The sequence below is a fragment of the Emydura macquarii genome, unplaced genomic scaffold (assembly GCF_026122565.2).
Source record: "Emydura macquarii macquarii isolate MOO-44397 ecotype Brisbane River unplaced genomic scaffold, CSIRO-AGI_Emac_v2 contig_2994, whole genome shotgun sequence".
NCBI classification, from domain to species: Eukaryota; Metazoa; Chordata; order Testudines; family Chelidae; genus Emydura; species Emydura macquarii.
The window spans coordinates 2,236,220-2,257,530 of NW_027133131.1; the positions used below are offsets into that span (position 1 = coordinate 2,236,220).

A 21,311-nucleotide genomic window follows, 5' to 3' on the forward strand; every position below is an offset into this window, starting at 1 on the left:
GGACTGAAAGAAATTGGACAGCGGTGGCAGGAGGGATCAAACCACTAGGCACCGCTCCCCTCCCATAGCTGGAACAGAACCCAGGAGTCCTGGCTCCCCCCCCACAGCTGGAGAGAGAACCCAGGAGTCCGGGGTCCTAGCACGCCCCTGTTCCACCCCGCTAGACCCCACCCATGCCTGGCCCCCAGCAGCCCTGCCCCCCCACCCCCAGCGCCGCGGCCAGGAGACAAGGGGGACGGTTCGGCCCATTTTATTTCGTGCTTTGCCGGGTTGGTCGCAGCAGCTCAGCAAACACGGCTGGGTTTGAAACGCCCACTGGCAGGTAGACAACAATGGGGCGGGGTGGGGCTAGGAACGCCCCCCTCCCCCACGGTCCTGCAGGCCTTTGGGGTAAATGGCCCAGGAGCCCCCCCAAGACGGCCGCCAAGCCCATGAAAGCTGGGGGCAGCTGGCTAATGAGCTGGGGGGTAAAATCCCCCCCACACCCTGTCAGCAGCCCCTGGGCCATCGCCTCCCGGCCAGGCTGCCCCAGGGCTGCCCCACCACCTCACACACACACGCCTGCAGGCACCCCCCAGCCCAGAGAAGGTCTCCAGCCACTGCCCCTGCTCCCTGCCTGGGGGGGGGTCGCTGCCATGGGACAAAGAGGACAAGGCACAGCCGGGCACTGGAGGGGAGTTGGGCCCTGGTGGGGGCAGGGCAGCTGTGCGGGGGGGCGGATGCTACTTGAGCACCCCCCTTGTTTTGCCAGCCACCCCCCTTTCACACGTGGTCCCAGGGCGCCCCTCTGATGCAATGGGGGGGGTCAAAGGCAGGGACCCCCCCAGCTTTAACCCACAGTGTGGGCAACAAACAGTTAAACCTTAGAAACTCAAAACCAATTCACACAGCGTCCCCCCCCCGTGGCAGTGACCCCCCCCTTGAGTGACTCACAAGCAGAAGGAACCGGGATGGGGGGCTGGCTCCTCAGTGCCCCCCCATCTGTGCCCCCCGTGACCTGGCCCCAGCCGCCCCCTCCCCCCCGCAGCCCATGTGCGGCAGGCAAGCGGTGAGGGGAGGGGGCAGCGGCTGAGTGTGGCTGCACAGGTGGGGGGGGGGCCCTCCGAGGTGACGGGGTGAGAAGGTGGGGGGGGGCGGGCTCCCTCAATCCTCTTCCTCGATCCGCAGGCGCTTCCTGCGGCTGGGGGGCCGCGGCCCCTCCTCGTCCGAGTCAGGCTCCAGGAGGGCCGGCGCCTCAGCTGAAAGGGGGAAGAGGGGGGGACATCAGGCTGGGCCCCTGGCACCCCCCAACTGCACCCCCACCTCTCCACAGGCCCAGCCCCCCCCCCGACAGCACCCCAGGGCGGCCCCGGAGCAGGGCTATTCCCCCCCTCCAGGAGGCGGCCCCTGGAGCCACACTCAGCCAGGCCCCCAGGGACCCCCCAACCACAGGCTTGGCCAGAGGGGAGGGAGGTGGGAGCCGGGCTTGGCTCTTGCACCCGCGCCCAGGGAGGGGCCGAGGAGGGGCCGGAGACCTGGGCTGTCGGGGGCCTCGTCGTCCTGACTGCGGCTCACGCGGCTCCTCTTGGGACCAGGCTGCGACGGGGCGGGACGGGCCCTGCAAGGATGGGGAAGGGATTAGGGGCGACCCCGACACCCCCCTCCCAGCCCCAGCCCTCCCCCCAGCCTTATAAACAGTAGGCCTCACCCCCCCCCATAGAGCGTTACCCTTTTAGAGATGGGGAAACCGAGGCACGGAGTGGCAGGGACTTCCCCCGGCCCCTGGAAGTCAGAGGTAGGGACATAAACAGAACCCAGGAGTCCTGGCTCCCAGCCCCGCCCCCTGCTCTGACCCCCCAGTCCCCCCGCCTCTCCCCACTCCCCTTCTCACCTCTCCAGCTCAGACCCAGGGGATTCTGGTAGCTGCTCCGGGCCAGGCGTTTCCTCCTCTGACACAGGACGAGAGAGCGAAAGCGTCAGCACAGGAGGAGCTGGGGGGGGCCCCCAAGTGACTCAAACACCCCCCCCGGCCAGCCCTCTGCCCCCACCCCCCAGCCTGTCCCTGGCCTGCCTGTCGCCCACCTGGCAAGGCCGGGGCCCTTCTCTTCCTCCTGGCCTGGACTCCCTGCTCCGCGCCAGCGCCCAGCTCCCCCGGGGAGCCTTCCTCCCCCTCGGCCTCCTCCCGGGCGAGGGAGGCAGCCAGGCGTCGGAGCTGCCCAGCGCTCAGCGTGGCCGGGATGCGCCAGAACGATTCCTGCGGGGAAAGGGGGGGTGTTAGTGCCGGGCCCAGCCTGTAGGGGGCGCTGGGGCTGGGGGCGCTGGGGCTGGGGGCGCTGGGGAAGGGGGCCCAGTGCACATGCCCCCATCCCTGCCCCCCTCCCACGGATGAGCCAAGCACGACCCCCCCACAACCTGGCATTCCCCTCTCTGCACGGTACATGCCCAGAGCTGCTGCCCCCCCATTGCAAGCTGCCCCCCCCCCAGCTGAATGGGGGGGCTCGTTACCTGCTCGTTAGCTGGGGCCCGGACCCCCACCTTCCGCAGCAGCCGCTGGAACCCCGCGACCTCCATGGCGTCCTCGCTCTCCTCCGACAGCGGCACCAGGGGCACGGGCTGGGCGGTGCCTGGGGACAGAGGGGCCGTGGGGATGAGCCCGCCCCATAGGGGGGGGGCGTTTGGGGCTATTGCCGGGGGGGTCGGGGTGCCCACACGGGTGCAGCACAGGGGAGAGGTGCACACAGATCTCCCCCTCCCGTGTCCTAGGTAGAAGCCGTGGCCCCACGGAGCGTCTCTCTCCCCCCCCCAGCCTTGGGGTGCCCCCCTCGCTGGGCGAAACGTGGGAATGGGCCCAGTGCTGCCGGGCGACACCCCCCCGAGAGGGCAGCACTAGCCAGCCTGGGCGCTGGCCCACGGGGGGCAAATCAGGCAGGCAAGGCGCCCCACGAGAGAAGGCAGGGCTCTGGCTAGGGGGCAGCGGGAGATGTAGGGCTGGGCCTGTGAGCGGGGGACTCCCACCCTTGGGCTGGGATCTGGCCCCAGGCCACCTCCATGCCCGCGCCCTCCCCCCCGGAGCAGCTTCTCTGCCATGGCCGCGGTGACCGGTGAGGCCCGAGGCGTAGCCGGGAGCCCCCCTCCAGCGCCTTCCAAGGGCAGCGGGGCCCCCCAGGTACCAACCGTCTTCCTCCCGGTCCTCGGCCGCTCGGTTCAGGCAGTTCTGAAGCCACAGCAAGGGGCCAGCCAGGCCTGTGGGCACAAGGGTGGGCAGGGCTGAGAGACGGCCCCCGGGACGGGGGGATCCACAAAAGCCTGGCGCCCCAGGGTTCCCAGCGGGTGGCGGGGCCAGGTCGGCCTCGGCCCAGAGTTCCCAGGAGACGGGGCCCGGCTGGATGCGGACGTGGCCTGGGTAACCCACCCCCAGCGGATCAAGCCAAGCAGCAGCCCCCATCCCACAGCGCCCCCAGCCTTCCCAAGCCAGCAGGAGGTGCTCACGGGGGGCACCCCCCCACCACCACCACCGGGGGGAGCCGGCGCTCTCCTCACCTCCCTGCCTCAGGCGGCGCGCCAGGCCCTGCACGTCCCGCTCTGGCACCGCCCAGGCTGCGCCGCCCTGCTCCTGGCACCCCTGCGTGGCCCTGCTGCCAGCACCCTCTTCCTCCCAGGCTGCCTCCTCCTCCTCGCTATCGCTCTCCTCTTCTTCTTCCTCCTCCGCCGAGTTCTCCGGGCCCGCCGGGCCCTGTGGGGATCTGTCCTCGCTCTGCAAGGGACTGACGACACGTTAGGGTCACAGGCCAAGGGCTGGGGGGCCCGGCCCAGATTCATCGCTGCACATGGTCAAAGGAGGAGGATCAAGTAGGATAGAGCATAGGAGAGGGGGGCTGGGAGCCAGGACTCCTGGGTTCAATCCCCAGTTCTACCACTGCCTCAGCATGGGAGCGTGGAGGCAAGTCACGCCGCCTCCCCGTGCCTCAGTTTCCCCATGCGTACAAGACGGAGCCCACCCTCAGGACAGAGCAGGGCTGGATGGGGGAAGGGAGGGGGGGGGGTTTGTGAAGTGCTTGGGGACCCCACAAGGAAGCCAGCGAAGGCTCCTTGGCCCATAACAAAATTGGCTCAGTTGAGGAAAAAGCAACCCTGCCCATTTGGGAAGGGACCCCAAGGCAGGGGGGTGTCCCTAGAGCCCCCCCCCCATAGGTCTCCACCCTTCCCAGAAACACATCGCACACAGCTGGGAGGGGAACGTTTTAAAATACAGCCAGGAGAGCACGGAGACCTGGGCCAGGGGGAACCAGAATCAGAGGCTGGAGGGAGGCAGGGGGGGTGGAATTCCCCCTCCCCTCTGATCACTCCGTCCCACACCTACCAACAGGGGCAATGGGGGTGTGCTGACGCCAGCAGGGGGTGGAGGGACACCCGCAGGCACACGTACCCTGCCAGGCAGACCGGGCTTCCTCTTGCGTTTTTTGTACAGCTCCTTGCGCTCCGCCACCAGCCCCAGGCTGAGCAGCTTCTCCACGATGCGGGCCCTGGAGCGCTTGGCTGTGATGTGCTTCATGATATTGCCCAAGATATCTGCCGGGGGGGAGGAGGGGGGGAGATTTGGCATCAGGCTGGGAGGCAGGGATCCCCTTTATTACACCGGGCAGAGAGATACGAGGGGGGTGGGTGATGAGGTTAATCAGTCCCTGCTGATCTGCGACCCCTCGAACCACCCACTCCCCCGCGCCATCCCGCCCCCCGGCAGGGGCAGGGCTGAGCAGCCAGCGCGGCCCCCGGCCCAGAGCCCCTCTCCCGGCCGAGCCCAGCTCACCGTCCGTGCCCTGGAACTCCTCGAAGAGCCGCTGCAGCTCCAGTTCCTGCTCCTCCGTCCACAGCACGAGGCGGGGACCCTTCCTGGGGGAGAACGCGGGCGGGTGCTCAGGGGCGGCAGGGACTCGGGGCGGGGGGGGGCAGCCCGGCTTCCTGGCCCCTGCACCCCCAGCCACGCATCGCACCCTGCTTCCATGGCGCAACAGGGGGCTGGAGGGACTCCCCCCTGGTCACAGAGCATCAGCGACCGAGCCGAGAACGGAACCCAGGAGTCCTGGCTCCCAGCCCCTCCCCCCAACTCTGACCCACGAGACCCCCCTCCCTTCCCAGAGCCAGGAACAGAACCCAGGCGTCCTGGGGGTCCTTTCACTGTGTGACCCACTCAGCCTGCCAGCATGGGGCGAGTGGCGGGCCTGGCGGTACTCACCTCTCCCGCGGGAAATCCCTCACGCTCTTGGCTAGCCCCAGCCGCACCAGCTGTTTGATGACCTGCTTCGGGGTCCGGCGGGGGGCGTGCAGGTGCGCCAGGATGCTGCCGACGACGTCCTCCCCTGGGGAGAGGCCGGGGCGCGGTTACGAGACGGGTGCCCCGCTCCCTGCCCCCAACCCAGGCACAGGGCAGGGGGAGGGGGGCCCCCCTGTGATGGATCGCACCCCTCCATTCGCCCCCTCCCCGCTCGCATCATAATCCTCGCACGCGGGCTGCCCGGGGCGCTATCGTCCTGGTAAAATACACGTGGCAGCATTGAGGATCCCCTGGACGGGTTAACGCCACCTCTGCCACCCCCCACGGGGCCCGCCCCAGGCCAAGTGGGTGCTCGGCGCCAGCCGCAGGAAGGGAAACAAAGGAAGATAATAAACTGGCATATTATTCCCTTAAAGGGGTAACACGCCATCCTTGGACTGTCCGGGAGACCTGGGCAGACCAGGACGTACGTTTCTGGGGGAAGGTCCAGGACCGGGGGCGTGTTGGGGTCACCCTGGCGTGTAACCCAGGCCGGCGAGAGCCGGGATGCAGCTGGCAGGCTGCGGTTACACACGGACATTCCAGGCATTGGGGGGCACCCCCGGTTGCAGGGCGGGGGTGACACAGCCCCGCACTGGTCTGGATTGCGCCCCGGGACGCCGCAGTCCTTGCTGTATAGATGGGGAAACTGAGGCCAGGGGAAGGATAAAGTAACTCAAAGTCACATGGGTAAAGGCAAGGATAGAACCTAGGAGGCCCAAGTGCCAGTCTGCTGCTCTGAGCCCCCAGGGAGTCCCGGGGCAATCCCCCCCGCCCCTGCCCCGAACCCCGAGGGCCTGGGAGGTCATGAACAAGGCGGCCGGTACCTTCCCTTTCTTTGTATTTCAGGTACAGCTCCCGCAGCTCTTCCTCCTCCTGCGGCGTCCACTTGGGGGCCCGCCGGGCACCGGAGCTGGGCGAAGCCGGAGAGATGCTGCTGAGTCGGAGGCTCCCCCTCCCCGGCGGGGACCCCCCCCCGCCCGACCCTAGGCACCTGGGCCAGAGTCAGGCACTGGGCTCTGCAGTGCAAACAGGCCTTCGGAGGAGAGAGGGGGGAGAAACGCCTCCTCTTCTGCCCCCCCCATCGCCGAGAACTCCCAGGGATTGTCCCCCTCAGGGGTGCCTGGCACGGGGCCCACTGCACCAGGGGAAGCAAAGCGCAAGGAGCGGCCGGCAGGGCCTGAGATGGGGGGTGGGGGGGGCTTAGAGCCTCCCCCCACCCCCAGGCAGGGGCAGAGCGACCGAGCCTCAGGCCTCTTTCCAGCTGGCGGCCCCCGGCCCAGACTCACCCGGCTTCTTCCTGCAGCGAGCCGTAGCCCTCTGTCATCTCCCGCACGCCGGCTGTGCTCTTCCAGAACAGCAGCTCCACGTAGGCCTTCTTGTTGCTGGCCGCCAGGGCAAAGAACTTGCCCAGGATGTACTTGGCAAAGGTCACCAGCTCCTGGGGGCGGGGGGAGGAGGAGAGGGGCAGGGAGGTTAGAGGCCTCACACCGACCTGGGGACCTTCTGGGCTGCGAGAGTGGGTCGTTCTCTACACAGAGGGAAGGGAACGGGCTGGGACAGAGGGGAGGAAGATGACGGGTATTCGCCGCTTCCCTGGGGCTCCAGGCAGCAGCGCCCAACTCAGAGCAGCCCCAAGGCTGCTCTAACCGACATGGGAGTGCGGCGGTTCGAGCCCCCCCCCCACCGCAGGCACCAAGGGGCTGGAATCAGGCCCTGCCAGCCCCGTTGTCTCTGTCTGGCTCCCTGGCACTGGCCATTCCCCGCTGGTGGCACAGCCTGGCTCCGGGCCGGCCCTCCGGGGGCCCCCCTCACCTGGTAGGCGGCGGCCGAGGGGTCGCTGAGCAGCCGGTTGAAGAGGCAGAAGACAGAGAGCTGGAAGAGCAGCGCCTCCATCTTGAGGTCGCAGGCAATGCGGTGCAGCATCTTGGCCACACAGTGGTTGGTGTGGGCGCTGTTCTGCCCGTAGTTCCTCAGGAGCAGGACGTAGGCTTTGACCACGCTGGCGCTGGCGAACCTGCCCCCCCCCCCGGCGCACAGAGTGAGCAAAGGATCATGGGACGGGGTCCCAGCAACACCCCTCTGCCCCCAACTCAGCCTCCCTGCACTTGATGGACCAGAGCAGGGCAGGGACTTGCACAGACCCAGGAACAGAACCCAGGAGTCCTGCCCCCCCCAGAGCCACCATCCACAGGGACAGAGTCTGCCCGCCGGAGCCGGTGTGGCCAGGAGACCGTCTGCCAGCCGGGGAGGGGGGTCGCTGCGCTCACGGCATTGGGATCGGGGGCATCTCAAGCTACAAAGGGGGCCGGGGGGGGCTCGTGAACCCAGCTGAACTCCTGGCGAGAGCCTGTCCCAGCCCGGCCCCCCCGCTCGGACCCCCCCGGCCCGCTCACCGTTTCAAGTAATCCAGGAAGCTGAACTCCTTTTCCGACACCTGGACGGACGCCAGTTCTTCTTCCTCCACCTCCTCCTCCTCTTCCTCCTCCTCCCCCGGCTCCTCAGCCTCCGGCGCCGCTTGCCCTGCAGATTTCCAGGCACCCCAGGGTGACGGGGACGCGGTGCCACCAGCCGGCACCTTACCCGGGCTCCCAGCTGAGCAAGGGCCGGCCGGCGGGGAGGGGACGGGGGCAATTCTCCCCCTTGGGCCGGGGAGAGGGGGAGTCAGGCCAGAAAAGGGGTGGGTGGGGGCGGACGGTCCAGCCGGGGGTGGAAGGAAAGCAAGGCTGGGCCGGAGCCGGCAGGCTGGGAGCGGGCAGCTGCACAAGGGGATGGGACAAGAGCTGCCCCCTCCTGGGCGAGGATACTCACGAGGGACAGGAGCAAAGAAAATCTGCTTCAGCATCTCCAGCTCCTCCTCCACGGCCGCCCCCGGGGAGCCGAACACGTCTCCTTCGGGCCACACCTCCCTGGGAAGGGGACGCAGGCAGGTCGGGCCAGGGCGCTGGGGAAGGGGGAGACCCCCCCGCGCTCCCCGGCTCAGGGATGGGAAGTGGGGCACCCCCACACCAGGGCATGGGGGGTAGGAGTGGACCCCCTGCCGCCACCCCGGCACCGACCTAGGGCGGGCGCATCGCCCCCGGGGGCTCCGGCCCTGCTCCGTCACCCCGCTTAGGGGGGCCCCGCCCCAGCGCCGTTGGGGTCAGTCCGGGCGGGAGCCGGCGTCCGTACCTGGCGCAGCGGAGGAGGGCCAGGGCAGCGGGCGCCCGGCGGCCCAGCAGGCTGTCCTGGATGCGCACCATGGCCTCGGCTCGCTGCTCCTCCACCGGCGTCTCCAAGGTGGCGTCGAAGGGGACCACGGCTTCCGGGAGGGGTTCAGCGCCCTGGCAGGGAAGTTGGGGGGGGGGGGGAGACAGTGGGGGTGACAGCACATGTTCTGCTGGGGGGCTATTAGACCCAGCCCCCCCCCCCCCCCCCAGCACTGCAGCAGCCCCTCCTCCCCCCAGCCCTGGGGATGGGCGCCCATCCTGCCCCCAGAGCACTATGGGCATAAAGTCGCTCTTTCATGGTTGCCCCAGATGCTCACACTGGGGGGAGGGGAGCAGCCATACGCCGCCCCCCCCCCCCTCAGCCATAGCCCTGCCCACAAGGCCACGCCCCCGGCCATGCACAAGCCCCAGTGGGCTGGCCTGACCCGGACACCGCGGGGACCCCGGGCGCTGCCCCCTCCTACCTGGGCGCAGGCGGCGAGTTGTTCCGTGAGGCCGGGCCACAGCTCCTCCAGTTCCTGGGGGGCAGGGAGCTGTGCTGGGGGGGCCGCCCGGCCGGCCCGGGGCCGCTGCTTCCTCCTCACCCGTTTGCTCTGCAGGGAGGGGACGGCGCGGTGAGAGGGGGCTGGGCTGCGCAGGCAGGAAGGGCCCCCCCCACCCCACGTACAGACTGAGCCCCCTTTCCCGAGACACATGGGGGGCGGAGGGACGTGGGAAACCCAGCTTCTGGCGCCCCCTGCTGACAGAGCTGGCCAAAGTGGGGCGGGGGGAACCAGGGGGCAGCCCCAAGCCCCCTTCACCCACCCTAACCACCCAGGGAGGAGAGTGGGGTTAACACGGTCTAAGCTCAGGTCAGGGGCTTCTTCCCCTCTTCAAGGGGGGGACAAAGCAGGTGCCCCCCTGAACAATCCCCCTCCCCCGGCTACCTGCACCACCAGGTTGCCCCTGCCCCGGCAGAAGGCCTCCAGCATCTTGAGGAAGAGGTGGGTGGTCTCCACCAGGTCGCGCAGGAAGGAGCGGGGCTGGCGGGTGGCATCGAACTTGCGGAAGAGGGCGAGGAAGAGCTCGCGGTACTCCATCACGTAGAAGATGTTATCTGGGGGGGGCGGGGGGGGACACGTCACAGGGAGGGAGAGCGAGCAGCCCGGCCTGGCCAGGGGGCTGACACGGGAACTGGCGGGGCTGGGCAGCCCAAGGGAATGGGGCACGGGGACTCTGCCCTGGGAGGAGGCGCTGGCCCCGATCCGGCCCCAGAGCAAGGGACTGGCTGGTTCCAGGGGGAGGGATGGGGCACGGGGGCTTTCCTCTCTTGGGGGGCGCTGGCCCCAGGGCAGCTGTGACCATGTCGCCCCATCTCACAGCTGGGAACCCCAGTTAAGAGCCCCCCCGCCCCCGCCATCTGGCTCCAAGGCCCAGGCCTGCAGTGCTGAGCTCCCGCAGGGCGGGGGGCAGTGGAGGGGAAGGGGGGTCCCTGGAAAAGGGGGGCCCTGGCGCTCACTCTTAATGATCTTGCTGCTGTGCTGCACGGCCTCGTCCGGGGAGCCGTCCATCTCCTGCAGCGTCAGCAGCAGCTCGCGGTACGCCTTCAGCGCCAGGTGCATCCTGGGCACAGAGCAGAGGCTGGTCAGGGTTGTGCCCCCCCCCGGCCAGCAGCACCCGGCACCGAACTCGGGGGGGGGGGGTACGTGGCATCCCTGGCTCCCCCCCCCCCCAGGGAGGGTAACCTGGCCAGTGACAGGAAGTGAAGAGTACACCAAGGACTCCCGGACCCCCCAGCTCTAACCGCGCTAGACCTCCCCCCCCCCCCCGGCTGCACAGGACCCGTTCAGCGCCCCCCAGGCCCGGCGGAAGGGGGGGGTGGGCCCAGGCCCCTGCTCACCTCCTGGCCCACGAGGTGGCCCCCATCTTGTCCAGCAGCATGGCCTCGTAGTAGGCCGTGAGGTTCTGCTCGATGAAGTGGAAGGTGCGGACGCCCAGCGTCTCCGACACCAGCTCGGGCCGGAAGCGCCGGCTGCGGTTGAAGGCCATGAAGAAGGCCACGGCCCACAGGTAGTAGGTCTCGTCGTGCTGCTGGGCCTTCTCCCGGAGCAGCTGGTCCTGGGAAGCGCACAAGGGTTGGGGTGGGGGGGGGGCCCAGTGGGGACTTCCCCCCCCCCCCGATACAAGGGACCTCCATGGCCCCCAGGATCCCACACTGCCCCCACAGCAACTCCAGGGGCGCTGACGGGACTGGATCTGGTGATGCTGGACAGCCAGCTGCCCTTGCCGGGGAGCCGACCGCTGCCCCCGCCCCCCAGCATCCCATGTAATCAATGCCCCCCACAGCCCCAGGCACCACCCCGCCCTGCATCACCCCCATGTAATCACCCCCCCAACCCTAGGCATTCCCCCATGTAATCACCGCTCCCCGCAGCATCGGGCACCAGCTCTTTATCACCGCCCCCAGCTCCCCCCATGTAATCACCGCCCCCCCCCCAGCTCCAGGCACACTCCCCCCCACATACTACCACCACCCCCTTCCCTCCCTCACTGCCCCCTTCCCAGGAGCACACTGTTCCCCGGTGAGGGGGATGCAGCAGACACCAGGGCCAGAAGCTGCCCGGCCTGGGATCAGAGGCTCGGGGCAGCCCAGCAGGCGGGGCCGGTGGGAGGCTGAGCCGGGGATGCCCGGTGCCGGCGGCTCCGAGCCCGGCTCACCTTGACCAGGTACATGAGGCGGTTGTAGCAGCTCTCCAGGAAGTCCCCGCAGAATTCCCGCAGGAAGAGGCGGACGTTGAGGGCCGAGCGACGGCGCGGAGCGGCCTCCTGGGCCGGCTGCTTGCGCTTGGGCACCCGCCGTGCCTCCTTGCCCAGGTCGTGGCTGTAGTCCTTCAGCTGGGGGGGGGAGAAGAGAGTGAGGAGAGGAACCCCCCCCCCCCCAGTCTCCTCTTCCTGCCTCCCCCCATTGCTCCGTCACGGATCCACCGGGCCCGGTCTATGCCCAGCCTCAAACCAGCCCCCTGGGGGCGACCCCTTCGGGACCCCCCAACGGTGCCAGGGGGTTGCCACGACTCCTACCCCGGCCCTTCTGCGCTGCCCGGTGCTCTCTGCGGAGCCTCCAGCCCAGCCCGGCTCCCTCCGACGGGCACCAGCAGTGGGGAGGGGCGGGGGGGGCCACCTCCTCGCCCCAAGGGGCAGCGTGCCGGTCGCTGGGCACAAGGCAGAGTCCGGCCGTCCTCCGGCCCTGCTCCTTCCCCAGCCCCCCGGGGGAGCCCCCCCCGTTCATCACACCCCCGCCCAACTCTCCTGCCCGCCCCCCAACAAGCAGGGAGCTCCCCTCCCCCCCAATCAAGGCAGGCCAGGCACCCGGGTGGGGGGGACGACGACAGGGGGGACCTACGTTGTGCAACCCCTTGTGGAACACGACGTCCCGGTCGCCGATGGATTTCAGCCCCTGGACGACGTAGGAGCCGCCGAACCGGGAGTGCCTGTGGGGTGCGGAGAAGGGCTGGGGTGAGCCAGGCAGAGCTGTCACAGTGGGGGGGGGATGAGCTGCAGTGCCCCCCCGAGGGCAGCAGCCTCTGGCACACAGGTCTCAGCCCCTCCGTGCTCCTGGCCTGAGACGGGCAGGCCCCAGAGATGCTCCTGCACAACTCAGTGCCCCACGACCCCGACCCGCAGCCCCCCTGCTAGCCAGGCCTGGGCGCCCCCTGCCCCAGACCTCTGCCGGGGCCCCTCACCCCCGCCCCCCAGCTCACCTGCTCCCCCGCTGGAAGGCCCGGCTCTTCTTCTCCGCCAGCTCCTTCTGCCGCAGCAGCTCCAGCTCCCTCACGTCCGCGCCCCGCTCCTTGGCCGGGCGGGCCTGCCCCGTGGCCACCAGCTGCTCCGGGTCCTGCTGGGACAGTGGGGCCGGTGACCTCCCGGTCCGGGGGGCAGAGCAAAGGCACCAGGACCTGCCGAGACCCCCGGCCGGAGAGGACAGCCAGCTGCCAGGGGCCCCGTGCCAGGCCTCTTGGGCACCTGGGGTGTCCCCCCCCACCCCCAGCGCACAAAGGTCCCGCCCCCCCCGCCCGGCCTCACCTGGTCCCGGAACATCAGCGCCACGATCTCCAGCACGTGCAGGCCCCACTGCTGCTCGGCCGGCGAGCTGGCCAGGAACTTGAGCAGGTCGTCCATGCCGCTGACGTGCATGGCCCAGAGCACCCGGTCGTGGGTGCTGGCGTCGTCGTCCACGCTCTGGGAGGCAGGGAGGGGTGTGGGGCGGAGGGCGTGGGGGGCATGGGCCCCGTGCCCAGCCTCCCCGCCCACCCCCACCCGGGGGAGCTCATGCCAGGCAAGGGCAGCGCCCAACTTCTCCCTGGGTCTCTCCCCCCACCCCCCAGGGCACGGTGCCTCCACCCTCTGCTCCTCCAGAGATCCCGGAACGCTCTACCTGCCCCCCCCGCCCTCCCCCACGCAGCTCTGGGGAGCGAGGGACGAGAACCAGGTGCAAGGGGTAACAATCCCCCCCCCCCCATTGGGGCCAGGTCCCCCCACACCAGGACTCCTGGACGTTTAGAAGCCACACGTGGCAAGGAGACGGGGACCACTTCCCCTCCAGAGTGGGATGCGGGAGGGGAGGAGGGCCCCCCAATTACCTTCTCCTCCTCGGGGTCCGCGGGGACATGCAGCACATTCCGCACCAGCAGCAGCATTCTCTCAATCAGCAGGTTGTCCTCCTCCTGCCTCTGCTCCCAGTCCTGGGGGTGGGGGGAGGATGGGGGGGGCTGATGAGAGGGCGACTGCCCTGCCCCAGGGATGGCAAGTTTGGGGCCCATCCCACACAGCCGGGGAGTCCCACAGGGGGCCTAAGGGAATGAGGCGCTCGACCCCCATGGCAATTCATTAGGCACCCAACTCTCTTTGCCACACACCCCCCCCCGCAGTGCTCCCCCCCCCAGGCACTCACCAGCTGCAGCAGGTCGTAGAGCTTCTCGCTGAGCACCCCAAACACCTTCTCGCTGGCGAAAGCCTGCAGGGAGATCCCAGCGTCAGGGCCAGGGGCCAGCAGGAGAGCAACCCCCCTCCCCACCACCCGGGGTAACAAGCACCAGTCCCTCTCCAGCTCCAGCGCGGGTGAAATGCGGCCAGCTCTGGGGGGGAGCGGCCAGCCAGGGGGCGGAGAGGGGGAATTTGGGCTCCAGGCACCCGCCAGGGATCCGGAGGCAGAAATCCCAGTCACTCCAAACCCCAGAGCCCCCCTCCACTCCCCGCAGTGGCACAAAGGGGGTCGTCTAGGGCTGGAAAGACGCATGGGTCTCAGTGACACCCCCCCCCATTCAGCCCTGTGTCATTGGGAAAGGTGGCTACTTTTAACTCGCAGACTCCCCCCTCCCCCCCAGCCCCAAATCCATCACAGGCTGACCCCCAGGACAGCACAGGCTTTGCCAGCCAAACCCCCAGCTGGGATGGTGCCCCCCCTTCCAGCCCTGTTACCCTGGGACAGGGCCCCCCAACTCAGCCCCATTCCCTGGGGAGGGGGCAGCCTCACCTCTTTGTAGGCCTGCAGATAGGAGACCACCTGCAGGAAGCAGTGCCGGGCACCGGGGTCCTGCGGGACTTTGCCGAAGCACAGCAGGGCCGGCTGGGTCAGATTCACCATCAACCTGCGGGGGTGGGACGCAGACATGGCACCATGTGGGGCACCCCTTCCGCTTGCCCCCCATTTCCCTCATGAGTGGGGTGTGGGGGGACGGATTGCCCCAGACTGTGGAACTACCTGCCACAGGACCGTAAAGCTTCCTGCGTCGGACAAACGCAGAGCAGCACGGCCATAAAATCCTGCTCCCCCGCCCGGCAGAGGCCGCTGGCCATGGGGCCGGGGGAGAACCCAGCAGGCTGCGCCGTGGGGCCGTACCTGACGACGGCGTCGAAGAGCGGCTTGTCCTGCGGGTGCTGAGTCACGAGGGGCAGCAGGTCGTTCTGCAGGATCTGGGCTGCGCCCAGCTGCTGGCGGACGTCCCGCATCTCGTCCTCATGACGTAGGTAGCGGATCAGATCCTTCACGCTCTCTGGGGGGGGGGAGCAGAGGGGATGAGCCCCCACCGGCACCCAGCCCAGCTTCTCATGCATACGCAGGGTCCTGCCCCCCCCTTCCCCCCCCGACACGGTTCTCAGCAAAGCCTCGCTCCCGGAGAGCCAGGTGTCACCAGCAGACGTGCGTCTCCCCCACCCCAGAGCTGGGCGCATGCAAAGGGACCACACAGCAGCTGGGGTGGAACCTCTTTGAAAAGCCCCTCAGGGACCGGGGGGGGGTGGGGGGGTGGGGGGAGAGACACGACACAAGCTGGGGCTCGCTACAAATTTTAGGAGGATCTCAAGCACCCCTTGGTGCCTGGAGCAGGTGTCAGCACCCACCCACCCCTACTAGGGAAAGCAAGGCACGGAGAGGGGAAGGGACTGGAACCCAGGAGTCCTGGGGAGCAGGCGCACCCATCCCCTGCTCCCAGGTCAGCCTGGCCTCTTCTGAGCCAAGGGTCTTCCTACCCGGGGAGCGGCCGTGCCATGGCTGGGACCCCTCCCGCCCGCTGTCCCAGTGAGGATCAGCCCCTCCCCGGCGTACCCAGGCAGTCGGGCTCCTTGTGGTAGACGTCCCCCTCCAGGTAGCCCAGGGCGCTGCAGGTTGCCAGGAGCTCGCAGTTCATCATGTACAAGTCCATAAATCCCGGCCCGGCCAGAAGAAACCTGCAAGGACAGGGCGAAATGAGGCCCCCGCGCCCCCCAGACAGGGACCGCTGGGCCCACCAGCGGCTGGCTCGGAGCCTTGTTGGGCAGAGCCGGGGACAGAACCCAGGAGTCCTGGCTCCCAGCCCCCCCTGCTCTAACCACTAGGAAACACTCCCTGTGTACTGAGCCGCAAGAGAAGACCCAGCTCCAGGATCAGCCCCCCCTTTTCCTTGTGACCCCCCCCGCCTTTCTACTTCCAGCCCAGCCGGGCCGCACTCACACAGCCGGTCGTTCCCGGAGCTTGCCCGCGCTCCGCCAGTCCCAGCGGGCCCAGGCCCTCACCCACCCGGCTCAGCCCAGACTTTCAGGCTTTGCCTCCAGCACCTGCTCTAAAAAAAGGCCTTTGCTTCCCTCCCCACCCACCCCACCCCCCAGCGCACGCGGGCCCCACCCCCAGGAACCGGCACATCACATAACTTGCTTATGCAACCGCTCCACTTCCCCACGGCAGGGCTGGGCGCTAACCCACTTTCCAGCCGTCTCTCGGGGAGGGGCACAAAGCGGGTCACTGGGTCGGGGAGCAGAGATCCCGGCCCCCCCCCATGGCCGGGCGATCCATATTTCACCCACAGGCGTCACGGCTGCACGCACCACAGCTCAACACCCCGTGCCAGTGCCGGGCCGTGGCCCGGGGAGTTGGGGAAAAGGCACCGGCGCCAGCACGGGGGTGGGGGGGGCTATTCAGAGAATGCAACAGTCTGAGCCCCAGAGCACGGCCGAGACACCCGCCAGGCCTGGCACCTTTCAGAGACACCCCCAAAGCCGTGGTGTCCTGGCTCCATGCCCCCCTCGCCCCAAGCGCCTCCATCCCCCATGCAGATGGGGCAGGCCAGAGCCAGGGCCCACGCTGCAGGGCTGCCACCTAGTCCCCAGGGAGCCTCCCTCAAGCCTCCCCCCCCCACCCAGAATCCAGAATGCTCTGGATTCGGTCCTAGCACCGGTTCCAGAACCGGTTTCAGTCGGCTCTGCTGGGACCCAAGATCAGAGCATCCTCAAGCCGTTTCACTCGCCTGGTTTTAAAGACCAGCGGACACTGGCACCGCTTCCCCCACGCAGCCAGGATCCCGCCCCCCGCGGGCCGCGGCTTGCCAGGGTGAGCCATTCCTCAGGGGACGGAGCACGCTGGCTGGAGAGGAGAACCCCTCCCTCCCTCCCCCCCAGCGGCCCAGCAACATGGATGCTCCAGGGCAGGCAGCAAACTTGAGGTCAGGAAGAAATTGCCCTCGGCAGCCCCATAACTGTCCGTGAGGGGCTCCCTTGCAGTGGTTCAGGACGGTCCTTGATCTGATGAGGGGCAATTCCCACCCCTCCTCCGACTAGGGAGGCCAGACCAGCCTTGGGGGGTGAGATGTGCACGTGTGTGTGTGTGTGTGTGTGTGTGTGTGGGGAGTAAATTCGCTCCATTTATTCACTTGCCTCCCTCCCCCCCTGCAAGGTGAAGCTGCTCTCAACGGAGGAGGGAGGTAGCATCTGCAAACAGGCCCCAATGGCCTGGAGAGCAGGAGGCCAGCACCCCAGCACCCCAGCCCTGGCCACGCTCCCCTCCCGCCCCGGCCGCCCGAGGCCCAGCACCCGTCTGCTGGGGACCCACGGAGGGGGTGCTCTGGCGGGAGCACACCCCAGCACCCCGCGAGCAGCGTGGCTTGCGCCCCGATGTTGCAAAGGGAGCTCGCGTCAGTCCCCAACAGCCGAGGGAAAGGAGCATCTTCACCTGCCAGGGCCACGGGGGCAAACCCGCCCCCACCCCCGAACCCTGGGCCCCAGGGATTGCAGCTCTGCTCCGGGCCAGGGAACTCAGATGGGGCGGGTCCCTTCCTCCCCCACACACCCGGATTTTCTGGGGGGACCCCCCCCCAAGCCAGCCCCCCAACACTGCAGCTCGCCGGGGGGAGGCCACCACAAGGCAGCCACCTCTGGGGGGGGAGGACGGCAGCTGATGCCCGGGGGGGAGGGGCACGGACGGACACGTGATTCTGCCCCGTTCTTACCACCAGCGCTTGGTGATCCCAATGCCCCGGACCCGGGTTCAAACCCCGCCCCCGAAACCTGCCCCTCCCCCCCAATCTCTGCGGAGCCCCCCCCCCGCCATAAAACTCAGCGCAGCCTCCCCGGGGACCCCGGCCCGGCCCGGCCCGGCCCCGCCCCCCCGCGCTGCTCCCCTACCCGGCCCGGCCCGGCTCGGCTCCCGCCCGGCCTCGCTGCACCCGGAGGCTCCGCTCGATGGCGCCGAAAATTCCTTCCCAGGCCTTAAAAGGGCAACAACCGCCGCCCCCCCTGGGGGGGGGCCTATGCAAATCGAAGCTACTAGCTCCGCCCTGCTGCTGGGCGCGGGGGGAAGGACAAGCGAGTCTCCCCCATTGGGGAAACTGAGGCACGGACAAGGGGAGGTGGGGCTGCATGTCAAAGTTGGGGATAGAACCCAGGAGTCCTGACTCCAACCCCGTTCTAACCCCTAGACACGCCCCGCAGAGATGGGGATAGAGCCCAGGAGTCCTGCCCTCCCCCCCCCCCCGGCAGTGGGGGCTCTTGGTGCCCCAAAAAACGTCTCCCGTGCGGTGGGGACCACAATCGGGATAATGCCATTGCCCCTTTAAGATCCCCACAGACCTGGCCGGGCCCCTCCTTCCTGCTGCCCCCGGCCCAGGACCCCTCCCAAAGCGATGGAGCGAACCACCCTAGGGAAGGGAGGGGCTGGATGCACACCCCTACCTGCCCTGGGAATGGGGTGCTCCAGAGCCCCAAGCAGGGTAACGCGCAAGGGGCGGGGGAGTGCAAGGAGGAGAAGCGTGCGTGTGCAAGGGCTTGTGTTGGGTGAAGTGAGTGTACAAAAGGAGATGAGTGTGCAAGCAGAAGGGGGTGTGTGCTAGAGCTTTTACTGGGAAAATGGGGGTGCGTGCTGTGATAGGTGAGTGTGCAAGGGCAAATGAGTGTGCAAGGAAAAGGGGTGAGTCTGCAAGGACTTTTACTGGGAAAGATGAGCGTGCAAGTGAAAGTGTGCAAAGGGTGTGTGCTGGGGGATGTGAATGTGCAAGGGGAGATGTGTGTGCAGTGAGGAGAATATCTGCAGGTGGGTTTACTGGGAAAGGGGAATGTGCAAGGGGGCAGGGTAGTGTGCAAAGACGTACTCCAGCAAGGGGGGAGAAGGAGGAGGGGGAGTACGAATGGGGGCAAGCTAGAAGGGATAAGTGTGCAAGGAGGATTTGCCAGGAGCGGGGAGGGTCACTCCTGAGGGAATTGTGCACCCAAAAAAAGAATTCTGGGCACAATATTTACAAATTCTGCATCTTTTATTTGTAAGTAAATAAATGGGGCGGCTCCAGCACGGCAGTGGGGAGCACGGGCCAGGGGCTGCACTGAGGTGGGAGAATCCCCTGCAGCCCCACTCCCACCCCGACGGGACACGGACCCTGACACAGCGCAAGGGCCCAGGCCTTCCCCAGAAACACCCCGGGGCCCTGCCCCTCCGTGCCGCGTGCACCAAGATAGCAAGCGAGAGAGGCAGAGTGTGGGGCGGGCAGGCTGGCTCAACTCGGCAGGATCCAAGTATGGAGGGGCTTGGTGTGGGCTGAGAGGGTTCTGTGTGGGGCAATCTGGGTGGGGGTGGCTTGGTGGGGGGTCTCGGTGCAGGGGGGATCTGGATGCCCAGGGCTCGGTGGGGGGGTCCAGGTGAAAGGTATTTTTCTGTAGGGAAGGAAATAAATCTGCGGGGGACGTGAATTCTGCGCACACAGTGGCACAGAACCCCCCAAAGTAACCCAGGAGCTATCTACGGTATTTATCGGGCCCCCATCTGTGCCCACAGTAAAGCACTGGTCACTGCAAGTGCCCCCATAAAGTTGGGCAGGGCTGTTATCCCAGATGTGGAACGGAGGCACAGAGACGCTAAAGCCCAGTTTGCCCAAGGTATTTAGGCACCTAACTCTCATTTTGCTGCTGCAAAACCCAAAGGGAAGGTGATGGGAGGAGAGGGGGCAGCTGACCTCCCCAATAACCCAGGCTGTGTGCGGGGGAGGAGTTGTCCTTTTCACATGGCAGTTTTTATTTCCCCAAAGCTCAGGCGACTTGCCCCTTTCCCAAAGCCGGGCAGGGCTAGAGGGCAAAAGAGCCGGGGACACGTCACTCACACCAGCGGGGACACCCTCCACCTCCCCGTCTGTAACTTCCTCGGCCACTCCTGTTTATGCCTGGGCCCGATTCTCACCCCGCATTGCCTCTTGTGTCGGTGGCTGCACCCATGCAAAATTGTGGGGGTGCGAGTATCCTGCTAGGGGCTGGCACATGGGGGGCGTGGTGCCAGGGCTCCGCCCACTGCCCCGCCCCTCTCCACCCACCTGTGCAGGTGGGCATCAAAGGCATGATGTCGGGGGAAGAGAGGGTTACACAATCCCGGAGTCACAGCAAAGCCAGGCCGGCAGCAGCCCCTGCGCTGAGGCGGGACCCAGTAAGCCTAGGCCAGCCCTGACAGGTGTGCGTCCCAGCTGCGCCCCTGAGAGATAGGAAGCTTTTCCCAGCATCTGACCTAAATCTCCCTTGCTGCAGATAAAGCCCATCGCTTCTTGTCCGACCTTCGGAGAACAATGAGTCCCCGGCCTCCTTCTAACAGCCCTGAAGGTCGCTGACGACGGTTCTCAGCTCCCCTCTTGGTCGACTTTTCTCAAGATGAAACCACTATTTTTACCCTCATCCCCGAGGTCGGGTTTCTAAACCTTTCCGCGGTTTCGTTGCTGTCCTCTGGACTCTCTCCAATTTGTCCCATCTTTCCTAACGGGCAGCGCCCAGAACTGGATACAGTTCTCCAGCAGAGGCCTCCCCAGGGCCGAGCAAAGCGGGACAATCACCGCCCGCGTCTTACAGACGATGCTCCTGTGAACACACCCTACCACGACAGCATCGCTCTGTTGGCTCATCTTCAACCTGTGACCCTCCGTCACCCCCTGCCTCTTCCCCGCCGGCGATTCCCCTTGGGTCGCTGTGAATCTGATTTTTTTCCTCCCTACTCGCAGTCCTGGGCATTGGTTTCTGATGAATTTCATCTTGTTTCTAGACCTGTCCTCCAAGTGGACCAAGGTCGGGCTGAATTCTAATTCTGTGCTTCAAAGCGCTTGCTGCCCCTCCCCGCTGGGTGTCGGGGGCAGATTTCAGAAGCAGGCTCTCCACCGCATCATCCAAGCCCTTAATTAAAATATTGAGTAGGACCAGGCCCAGGACAGGCCCTTGCGGGACCCCCGAACTCCACCCTCCAGTGTGACAGCAGGTCTAACCACAACGAAATACTGCTCGGCCCCCTGGGTCTAGACGAGGAGGTAGCACACCCAAATAAACACAACATTCCCCCCCCCAGCCCCGCTCTCCCAAGCGCTACTTCAGTTGGGCCTGCCTTCTCCAAGTCTAATCAGCCCCTTCCCTGCTCGGCTGACCCCCTGGGGCGCCGCGCTCGGCCCAAGAGGACAGGAAGGAATTCGGTCTGAGAGGGGAGGAGTTTCTGTGCAGCCAGGGAACACACAGACTCTTTCCACCCAGCCCCTTGCCCTGCTAGCCATCACCAGGCTTTACAAATTAAAGGAGGGGGAGGGTGTCGAGCAAGTCCTGGGCATAAAGATCCTGGGGGCCAGATCCTGACTGCTGGGGGGTCCATCAGGAGGGGCTCCAGGGCGGCAGTCAAGCCAAAGGGCTGTGGAGTCACTCCAGGTTTGCACCAGGGGAATTGCTGATCTTGGGGGGGGGCCTCCGGATTCACATCAGTTTCACTGAGCTCAGGATCTGAAAACAGTCCCCCCCCCCCCCCCCCCCAAAATCTGCTCACACAGCTGAAAACTTAAAGGGACAGTGCGTGCTTTTCAGGTCACTTCTGGCAGGCCAGCGACTGAGTCCCCTTCCTTCCCCAACATCATCCCTGCTTAGTGAAGTAGGGGGGCAAAGCGACAGGCCCAAGGCTGCAGTGGGGAACCAGGGCAGAGCTCTAACCACTAGACCATGTTGCCTCCAAAGAGGTTTTTTTGGCAGAGCAAATTCAGCTCACTGTCAGGACTGACGCCCCGGAGGGGCAGGTAAGGGGAAGCTGGGGATGG

At 67.1% G+C, this 21,311-nt stretch overlaps 1 protein-coding gene across 2 annotated transcripts; it reads right to left on the reverse strand.

The window, feature by feature from the left end:
- Positions 1–231: 231 nt before the first annotated feature.
- Positions 232–15,196, reverse strand: TIMELESS (timeless circadian regulator). Of its 2 annotated transcripts, XM_067529515.1 has the most exons (29): positions 15,080–15,196; positions 14,375–14,528; positions 14,009–14,123; positions 13,427–13,489; positions 13,116–13,217; positions 12,559–12,714; positions 12,237–12,370; positions 11,879–11,966; positions 11,197–11,373; positions 10,379–10,596; positions 9,998–10,101; positions 9,426–9,595; positions 8,964–9,092; positions 8,462–8,613; positions 8,102–8,199; positions 7,687–7,813; positions 7,106–7,307; positions 6,580–6,731; positions 6,118–6,203; positions 5,213–5,336; positions 4,787–4,869; positions 4,406–4,548; positions 3,520–3,733; positions 3,154–3,222; positions 2,485–2,603; positions 2,062–2,233; positions 1,871–1,928; positions 1,515–1,597; positions 232–1,238 (listed from the first exon to the last, which is right to left on the reverse strand). In XM_067529515.1, the coding sequence occupies exons 1-29, from the start codon at positions 15,174–15,176 to the stop codon at positions 1,144–1,146; spliced, it is 3,684 nt and encodes a 1,227-aa protein (XP_067385616.1). In that variant the 5' UTR covers positions 15,177–15,196; the 3' UTR covers positions 232–1,143. The 2 variants fall into 2 exon arrangements, with proteins under 2 accessions (XP_067385616.1, XP_067385614.1); XM_067529513.1 differs by lacking the exon at positions 232–1,238 and having other exon boundaries at positions 1,319–1,597.
- Positions 15,197–21,311: the final 6,115 nt, after the last annotated feature.

Excerpts from the sequence above, each read along its gene's own strand:
- TIMELESS (XM_067529513.1), bottom strand. The coding sequence starts at position 15,176 with ATGGACTTGTACATGATGAACTGCGAGCTCCTGGCAACCTGCAGCGCC. Across the intron at positions 14,529-15,079 it reads CAAGGAGCCCGACTGCCTGG|AGAGCGTGAAGGATCTGATC; the intron begins GTACGCCGGGGA and ends CCCCCCCCCCAG. Across the intron at positions 6,204-6,579 it reads TCGCTGCAGGAAGAAGCCGG|CTCCGGTGCCCGGCGGGCCC; the intron begins GTGAGTCTGGGC and ends GGCTTCGCCCAG.